The 9,624-nt window shown below is 36.0% G+C and overlaps 1 protein-coding gene and 1 pseudogene across 4 annotated transcripts; one reads left to right on the top strand and one right to left on the bottom strand.

Annotated features, from left to right (window-relative positions):
- Nucleotides 1-1,232: 1,232 nt before the first annotated feature.
- Nucleotides 1,233-3,500, top strand: LOC111203859 (annotated as a pseudogene).
- A 128-nt stretch (nt 3,501-3,628) lies between these two features.
- Nucleotides 3,629-5,665, bottom strand: LOC106402459. Of its 4 annotated transcripts, none has more exons than XM_013843198.3 (6): nt 5,416-5,665; nt 4,587-4,970; nt 4,363-4,517; nt 4,211-4,291; nt 4,047-4,122; nt 3,629-3,962 (listed from the first exon to the last, which is right to left on the bottom strand). In XM_013843198.3, the coding sequence occupies exons 2-6, from the start codon at nt 4,963-4,965 to the stop codon at nt 3,772-3,774; spliced, it is 882 nt and encodes a 293-aa protein (XP_013698652.2). In that variant the 5' UTR covers nt 4,966-4,970; nt 5,416-5,665; the 3' UTR covers nt 3,629-3,771. The 4 variants fall into 4 exon arrangements, with proteins under 4 accessions (XP_013698652.2, XP_048608864.1, XP_048608863.1 ...); XM_048752907.1 differs by having other exon boundaries at nt 4,587-4,977; nt 5,416-5,644; XM_048752906.1 differs by having other exon boundaries at nt 4,587-5,001; nt 5,416-5,573.
- Nucleotides 5,666-9,624: the final 3,959 nt, after the last annotated feature.

Here is a 9,624-nt window from a genome sequence, read left to right on the forward strand (position 1 = left end):
AGAGCGCTGGACGTCTTGTACGAGCTCTCTATGAAATTGTATTGAAGCGGGGATGGGCTCAACTTGCTGAGAAAGCTCTGAACTTGTCTAAAATGGTTGGGAAGAGGATGTGGAGTGTCCAGACACCTCTTCGTCAGTTTCATGGAATTCCCAATGAGATTTTGATGAAGTTGGAGAAGAAGGATTTGGTGTGGGAGAGGTACTATGATCTGTCATCGCAGGAGCTAGGAGAGCTTATCCGTAGTCCTAAGATGGGCAGACCGCTTCACAAGTTCATCCACCAGTTCCCAAAGTTGGTTCTTGCCGCACAAGTCCAGCCTATTACTCAGAACTGTTCTGCGGGTGGAGCTCACAATTACACCAGACTTCCAGTGGGACGAAAAGATTCACAAGTATGTTGAGCCGTTTTGGATAACTGTGGAAGACAATGATTGTGAGAAGATCCTTCACCATGAGTGTTTTCTGTTGAAGAAGCAGTATATCAGTGAGGATCACACTTTAACCTTCACTGTCCCAATCTTTGAACCGCTGCCACCTCAGTATTTTGTCAGAGTGGTTTCAGACAAGTGGCTTGGCTCTCAGACTGTGTTGCCTATATCTTTTAGACATCTTGTACTTCCAGAAAAGCACCCACCACCAACAGAGCTACTGGACTTGCTGCCCCTTCCAGTCACTGCCCTTAGGAATCCGAATTATGAGAGCCTCTATCAGGATTTCAAGCATTTCAATCCGGTGCAGACTCAGGTGTTTACGGTTTTGTATAAAACTTACGACAATGTGTTGGTTGCTGCTCCAACCGGAAGTGGGAAGACTATATGTGCAGAGTTTGCTATACTGAAGAATCATCAAGAAGTACTTCTAAGGCAGGACGATGATGCTACAATGCGTGTTGTCTATATTGCACCGTTAAGAGGCTATTGCTAAGGAGCAGTTTCGCATCTGGGAGAGGAAGTTTGGGAAGGGTCTTGGTTTAAGGGTTGTTGAGCTGACAGGGGAGACAGCGTTGGATCTTAAGCTGCTTGAGAAAAGTCAGATAATTATCAGTACTCCTGAGAAATGGGATGCTCTTTCCCGCAGGTGGAAACAGAGAAAATACGTTCAACAGGTTAGTCTTTTCATTGTCGACGAGCTTCATCTTATCGGTGAAGGTCAAGGTGGTACTGTGTTGGAGGTAATAGTCTCTAGAATGAGATATATTTCTAGCCAGGGAGATAATAAGATCAGGATTGTTGCGCTTTCCACTTCTCTTGCAAATGCGAAAGATCTTGGGGGAGTGGATTGGGGCCAGTTCCCACGGCCTTTTCAACTTTCCTCCTGGAGTCCGTCCTGTTCCACTGGAGATCCACATACAAGGAGTAGATATATCCAGTTTTAAAGCTAGGATGCAGGCAATGACCAAGCCAACCTACACCGCCATAGTCCAGCATGCCAAGAACAAGAAGCCGGCTATAGTTTTTGTCCCAACCCGTACACATGTCCGCTTGACTGCTGTGGATCTGATGGCTTACTCTCAAATGGACAACCCACAGAGTCCTGATTTCCTGTCAGGGAAGCTAGAAGAACTTGAGCCTTTTGTCAAGAAAATCAGCGAGGAAACATTGAAGGAGACACTGCGCCATGGTGTTGGGTACTTGCACGAGGCTTTATGCAGTCTGGATCAGGAGATAGTGACACAGCTCTTTGAAGCTGAACGGATTCAGATTTGTGTGATGAGCAGTTCATTTTGTTGGCGCATTCCATTAACTGCACATCTGGTGGTGGTAATGGGGACGCAGTATTACGATGGAAGGGAAAATTCACATGCAGATCACGCGGTCTCTGATTTGCTTCAGATGATAGGGGCGTGCTAGCCGACCGTTACTTGACAATGCTGGGAAGTGTGTAATATTCTGTCATGCACCTCGGAAAGAATATTACAAGAAGTTTCTTTATGAAGCCTTCCCTGGGGAAAGTCATCTCCAGCATTTCCTGCATAATAATTTCAACGCAGAAGTGGTTGCTGGGGTTATAGAGAACAAGCAAGATGCTGTGGATTATCTTACATGGACTTTTATGTACAGGAGGCTTCCCCAGAATCCTAACTACTACAATCTTCAAGGAGTCAGCCACAGGCATTTGTCTGATCACCTATCAGAGCTGGTTGAGAACACCTTGTCTGATCTTGAAGCCAGTAAATGCATTGAGATAGAGGATGAGATGAACCTCTCTGCTCCGAACCTTGGTATGATTGCATCCAATTATTACATCAGCTACACCACCATCGAGCGTTTCAGTTCTCTATTGTCTTCTAAAACCAAGATGAAGGGACTTCTTGAGATCTTTACTTCTGCTTCAGAGTATGACATGATCCCTATAAGGCCTGGCGAAGAGGACAGAGTTCGTAGGCTCATCAATCACCAGAGGTTCTCGTTTGAAAACCCAAACTGTACAGATCCTCATGTGAAAGCAAACGCTCTTCTTCAGGCTCATTTCTCGAGGCAGGACATTATCACGAACTTGCAAATTGGTCAGCGTGAGGTCCTTCTATCAGCAACCAGGCTTCTTCAAGCGATGGTGGATGTGATATCCAGCAATGGCTGGCTGAATCTTGCTCTGTTAGCAATGGAAGCAAGCCAGATGGTGACTCGTACTTGGGTTGTGACCAGGAGTACGCCTTCTCTGTTGATGTTAAAGAATCCATGGAAGAATGATTCTTGTGTTTCAGGTTAGTGTTTTTGTTCAAGTGCATGTCTGATAAAACTTGGATTGTAGTTAATTTGAAAGTCAGAGAATGACGCATGATTTTCCTTTTTCGTTGCAGGCGTTACTGGATTCTAGAGAGAGTGGTAAAACTGTGACCACATGGAAGAATGATTCTTGTGTTTCAGGTTAGTTTTTGTTGTGTTTGAGTGCATTGTCTGATAAGACTCTCGGATTGTAGTTAATTTGAATGTCAGAGAATGACGCATGAGTTGTTGGAATGATATGTTTAAGTCCAGTGGGTGCTCATAAACCATTTTTACCTAAAGAGTAACTCATTTTATGTCATGAATCCAGTTTCAGTGGTTCAGTTAACCTCTCATCTGTTTAGTTTCAAAACCGAAATTGAACCAAACCTGAATCAAACATTGAGCCAAACCAGAATTAAATTGAACCAGAACTAAAATCTCTAAACACCAATTAAAAGTTTTGACGTAAACCATCTCTAACAGAAACGCAAGAGAACCCCTTCTTCTCTGTTTAGTTTATCTCATTGCACTCTTCGAAGAGGAACGAATCCTAATAATCAAAATCTCACGTAAAATCCGATTTTGTCTGATTTATCGGTGTTTAGAATTTTGGAAGTCGATGTTTTATTGCTTTTTCAACTTTTTTGTGTATTGAAACAGACTACTTAAATCTATTCTTAAGGTTAATCTCTGAGCGTGATGGTAGGCTGTTTGCAACTGATGACCGTTACTGTGTTGATAATGGAGCTATTTTTGCTTACACGGGTCTACTTGCGTTTGTCAACGGTAGTGAGACGGCAGTTCAAGTCTACCTTCACGCAGCGGTTTCGCACTGACGAGGTTCATGCGAGAAGGAAGGACGTTGCTGCTAATTTGATTGTGTACTCATCTGTGTTTTACCTTTGTATACATTATGAGAATGATACTCTCAACTTGATGATTATAATGGTCACTGGCTGAGAAGAGGCTAATAAAGTTGCATATCCCTCAAAACATGTCACACAGTAACAACCTAAGTAAAGTGAATAAATAGTGTTTGGTCACATTGACTAAAGCCTTAAGATTAGTTTCTGCCATGTCCTCTTACATGAGTTGCAGCTTTTGTTCTTCTGAAAGACCCTGCTCTTGCACGAGAAGGGATTGGATCAGTTGACGGAAGCAACATTGGTTGCTCTCTGTAGTTACTGCCAAAGGAACCAGGTAGTTGCATTCTAGCATTACCACTCCAAGACTGCTCAAAAGCAGCTAATTCATCTGCATAATGTTGGAATTGAACGCAAGAAATGGTTATATTGTTACACAATAGAATCTTTCTGAAGCTTTAAAGAGGAAAGTTACCTTCGTTTAAGTTGTGCAAGGTCTGCGTTGTATCAACTCGACCATCTGAGTTAAGTTTACGCGCAACCGTGTGGCCCTGCAATGAGCAAAACAATCACTTATACAGTTATACCGATCCAGCAACAGAGGAAAATAAATTTTATGATTCTATGTGTACAAACTACCTTGTTGTGAAGGCCTCTTGAGATCCTGTGCGCTGCTTCGCGTGTTGCGGTGTTGGCCTCTTTGCTTTCTTCAAGAGTTAACTGTATTCACAATAAGACCAGTTTCGGTAGTTAAGCATAAACAAAACATTCTTTATACAGGCACAACTCACCCCATCACTTCCTGTCCTTGTGGTCTTGGATGAAGTATAGTAGTTCCCGTCACGACCACCGTATGTAACAGTGGAGCTCTGGAAACTATAACTACGAGCCTGTGGTTGCCATTGTCCATTCACATTCATGTTTTGCATTCTTCTGTTCCTTCTCTCTACAACACAAAGTCAGTTACATAGAAACAAAAGAATCTCAAGAAGAGAAAGAGAAAGGTATCAATCACCTAGAGCTCTAGCCTCCTCAGTTTCCACCTCACTGCTAGACCTGCCATGTTTCCCTAGTCTTACTTTCTTCTCTTTGTCTCCTTCTCCTTCATCTGATTCAATCTCTTCAATAATCGGTCCATGAGACCTTCTCAATTCTGGTGGTTGATAATGGTTCTCTATGAAACCCGATGGAGGACGCATTGCTGAAAAAGGGTCCATGGTAGGACCAAAGAAGTTGGACTGAAACATGCCTCCACCAAAAGGCTGAGTGAAAAATGGGTCATCAAACGGATCCCTTCCTCCAAAAAAACTAGACATGAGACTCCGAGGACCACCAAAGGAGCCACCAAAAGGACCACCAAAGTTGAAAGGGTCTCTACCACCTCCTCCTTGCATCTTCCCTGTTTACTACACACTTCGTATGAGAAAAGCCTAAACACAAGTTTTTTTTTTTTGATCAAACACATGCTTATTATATGTAAAGTTTCTATCTTCAAACACAAAGATCACACTTTTTTCCCAACAATCTGAAACTGCATTTCAATAAAAATAACTAAAAACTTCAGGACAAAACAAAAGTGAAACCAGAACTCTCAAACATAAGCAGTCAAGGCTAAACTACAAACAACTTAAATCACCCAAACCAGTGTGATAGATATCAAACGAAAAGGATACCACAATTCAAGTAAAGTGACAGCTCGGAAACGTTAACATCAAGGAGAATTCTTCATCGGTATTAGAAAAATCGCAAATCTAGCAGCAACGATCGGTATAACGAAGGAACCCTAACAACGAAACTAAATCAAACAGAAAGATAATTCAAATAAGAGAGATCAAAGTTCATACCTTTGAACAAACAACGATCGGTACAAGAAAGTAGAGAGAGATGTTGGAAACCCTTAATGCAATTTTTCTCTCCGGGAAGACAGTGAAAAAGAATGTTCTCGAGATGTTTATTTTTACAGGATATTAGCACACGTTTCACAAAAATAATATTACTTTTTTAAAATAACATGTTATAAGAACACTGAATTACCATTTATTTCCTTCTAATCCTGAACTTTAAACCTTGATTGGCGTACCAGGATAATAAAGTAGCAGCAGTAAGGTATAAAAACAATATACTCTTATTAAATAGTTTAATAAAAAGATTGGTTGAACAGGACAAATATATTGTTTAAAATAATTATAAAAGTTAATATGTAATATATAATATATTTATTTCAGTTGAATATATTTCTAATACATATATACATATATATTAATATAAAATTCAGAAAGATATTTAATTAATTTAATTTATTTATTAATATCAAAAAATATGTCTATATCAAAAAAGTTATTTTAAAAATAAATTTTACAACTAAAAGATATATTTTTAAAAATAATATTTCATATTTAAAATGAAATTTAAATTTTAAAAATATTTTAAAAGATTTTATATAAGTTAATATTATTTTTAAATTTAATTATATTTTAAAAATGAAATATTATTTAACATAATTTAAATTATTTTTAAAATGTAAATTTTTATTTTTGGATAAAAATAATTTTATGATATTATTAAATAAAATAAATAAAACAAATTAATTAATTATATATTTTTTTTAATTTTATAAATTATAAATACAAATGCTCTACCAATCAAAATTGGATAATGTAAAGCATAATGTTTTTGCTAATGTTCTACCAATCAAGACCTTAATTTCACTCCCTACATACTAAATTCTAATCACTAAATCTAAATATATAAGTAGATATTTTATCATTTAATGAATGTTATGCTAGAGATTTTTTCCCTTCTGTTGTTTTTTTTTTGAATAAAAACTTGATTTTATGCTATTTAAGGATATTTCTTATAAAAATTTATTATATACATTTAACAGCACTTGAATTATGAATGATACGTTGAGGACGATTTTTTTTTTTTTTGGGTTAAGTGTGGAGGAGGAATTCCTAAAGAACCATGAGAATTCTCAAACAATAACTCTTAAGTAACTACCATTTATAATGAGAGTTTCTAGTGTTTTGTTAAAATTCATATAGAATGTCAGTGTTGGTACATGTATTACTTATAGGGGAATTAGGCGGTATAACCATCAAACAAATTATAATTCATTGTATGACAAAAAGACCTAGCTTACAAATATGTATTGTGTCTTTTGTATAATAATGACATTATACCCTTGTATACAATCGATGAAACCTGCACAAAGAAAATAAAATTTAATTAATAATTTGTAACTGTAAAAAGTAAAACGTGGTCTTTCATTACTCACACATTTTTTTGAATTGAATTTCTTCTCACCAAAAGAACAATCAATTGTTATGAAGAAGAGACAACGATGAAGTCATAGACGGTGAGCACACACAACAACTCTTTCATTTCTTTTCTTTTTTTTTTGTTAAATCAATTGATTCTTACAATCATGCTTTTGTTTTCATACTTTGTTTTTGTTTTTGTTTTTGTTTTACAGATCCAGTGGTGAAGAACAGACAACGATGAAAGCGTAGACGGTGAGCACACAACAACTCTTTCATTTTTTTTTCTTAAATCAATTGATTCTCACAATCATGCTTTTGTTTACATACTCTGTTTTCGTTTCTGTTTTTGTTTTACAAACCCAGTGGTGAAGAACAACGACGGCGAGTCGGTAAAAGCATCGTCGTGTCGGGAAAAAGAGAGGAGATGAAGACGATCTCTATATGGTGGTGAAGAATAATGATGGTGAATGAAATGAATGTGTATCAACCTGTCTAAAAATAAGAATTGAAGAAGATGAACTCGCCGTGTATATTGTATTCGGTGAAATGAATAGTATAGTATATATTCTTAAGTATAGCTACCTATGTACGGTTACCATACTCTTTGAGACATATTTCTATACTACTCCCTAAAATGTAATAATATGTTATGTTTTTAAATTTGATAGGTCTCTTCTTTGTCATTTTGTGTGATTGATTGTAATATGAAATTCTTTTTTCGAGTGTTGGACAAATTTGATTATTTGGAACATTCGTTTACTATACTACTTAGACTATATGGAATATAGGATATGAACATGCTAACCAAGTAAATGTGCTTTCAAGTGTTTAATATTGGTTCCTGCCTAGGGTTTAGATTTACTAAGTAAATATTTGGGTATAGTAAATCATATTATATACATTCTATTTGGGTTTATACTTCCTTGATTAGGCTTTAGCTTAATATATTTATTTAGGTTTAGGGTTTAGTAATTAGGATTTAGATTTTAGAGTTTAGTATTTAGTAGTTGGTAGTTGGGGTTGGGATCAGCATTAACTTCTTACATGCAATCGTAAACATTTCATAATTTCATCAGTTTGTACTATTCTATTTATTGATTAGTGATTAGTTGATTGGGTTTAGTTTATGTACGATTGAAATTGACATTGAAGCAAACATTACCACCTTCCATGAAGGCATAGCCATATCAACATTTGAGAAATATGGTATTTTGTTCCATTCTATTTGGGTTTAAGGTTTATACTTGGGTTTAGGGTTTAATGATTAAGATTTAGGGTTTAGTATTTAGAAGGTAGGGTTGAGGTTTGAGTTTAGTGACCCTATATATCATTATCGTTCCATTTCTCGATTAATAAAGAGTGTTCTATTTTGTTCCCCAATATGTATTATACTATGTATTTTGTTCCATTCTATTTGGGTTTAGGGTTTAGTAATTAGGATTTAGGGTTTAGTATTTGAAAAATATAAGTTGAGGTTTGGGTTTAGTATTCAAAAGTTAGGTCTGTAATTAGGATTTAGAAGTTGTGTGTTGGGTTAGAGTCCTACACTATTTAAAAGTTAGGTCTGGATTTAGTTTAATATTATACTATTTTTATATTTTGATAATTGAGTTTAGGGTTGATAATTAAAGTTTATATTTGGGTTTAGTATTTTAAAGTTTGGTTTGTGTTTAGTATTTAAAAGTTGTGTATTAGGTTAATATGGAATGCATTGTTTATTGAAAAGTCTTATATTTTATCTATTCATTTTAGTGTCATTCAGTCACCTAATTATAGTTTATATTTGGATTATGATTTATGATTCAGTATTTAGGAGTTGAGATAGTATTTAGTATTTAAGGATTATGATATGGAATATAACATTCAGTACATACATATGTGGTCAATAAATATGTAACGTGGATGTCTCTTTTTTCTCCACTCCTGACCATATATTATTTGTTATAATACTAGCCATATTTTTCTTTGTCTACGTCATCTCACATTCTTCCCTTTCACTTGCTACTTGTACGAGAAATGGTTAAAACCGGATCAAAAGAGACAAAATTGTTAGTTGCCTAATTATGTCAAAATCAGTGACATGCACTTAATTATCTTTCCAAACTTAGCTATTTCGCAAATTCACCTTTACTTATCGGCTTATAGCTAAGAAAATAGTTACATCATCTATTTTATTATAGCAATTTGAACATAGCAGATTGCAAATAATTTTTAATTAGAGTGATTTAGCTATATACCATCTCAGTAAATTTTTATAGCTAGAAACTGGTTGACAATCTCAGTAAATTTTTATACTAGAAACTGGTTGAAATGACAATAAAACTTCCATTTATTGCCCAAAATCCGCCGCCATAGGTTCGAACTCAACCCACGACCAGCTCTACCAACTGAGGTAGGTAGGCTTTGTTAAGCGTTAAGTCATGTAAATTACATTTTTCTTGATTACTCCACAGCACTGTACCGTCACAAGTCAAAATGATGATTCTAAAAAAGTTTTCTAGATTAACCAAATAAACAAACAATTATCTCTGCAACTCTCAAAACCAGGGAAAAAGTTAGTTGAGACCTCTTAAAATTATGTGCCTTTTTTTTTGCTTCACTGATCAGCTTCCTCGTTCTCCAAATTATCTTCTGTCTATCCAGAAAAATGTCAGAAACATCAAAGTTAGAATCTTTTGATCCAGAAGTATCTGAAGGGTGTTGTTCAAAGACCTTGATGCAGAGCATCATTCGGGAGGTTACAAATGAGAATTGGTTTACCATTGGTGGCAATGAACTTTCTGTAGTTTT

Source organism: Brassica napus, chromosome C3 (genome assembly GCF_020379485.1).
Source record: "Brassica napus cultivar Da-Ae chromosome C3, Da-Ae, whole genome shotgun sequence".
In the NCBI taxonomy this organism is placed as follows: domain Eukaryota; kingdom Viridiplantae; phylum Streptophyta; class Magnoliopsida; order Brassicales; family Brassicaceae; genus Brassica; species Brassica napus.

Excerpts from the sequence above, each read along its gene's own strand:
- LOC106402459 (XM_013843198.3), bottom strand. The coding sequence starts at position 4,965 with ATGCAAGGAGGAGGTGGTAGAGACCCTTTCAACTTTGGTGGTCCTTTT. Across the intron at positions 4,518-4,586 it reads TGAGGAGGCTAGAGCTCTAG|AGAGAAGGAACAGAAGAATG; the intron begins GTGATTGATACC and ends TTTGTGTTGTAG. Across the intron at positions 4,292-4,362 it reads CAAGGACAGGAAGTGATGGG|TTAACTCTTGAAGAAAGCAA; the intron begins GTGAGTTGTGCC and ends TTGTGAATACAG.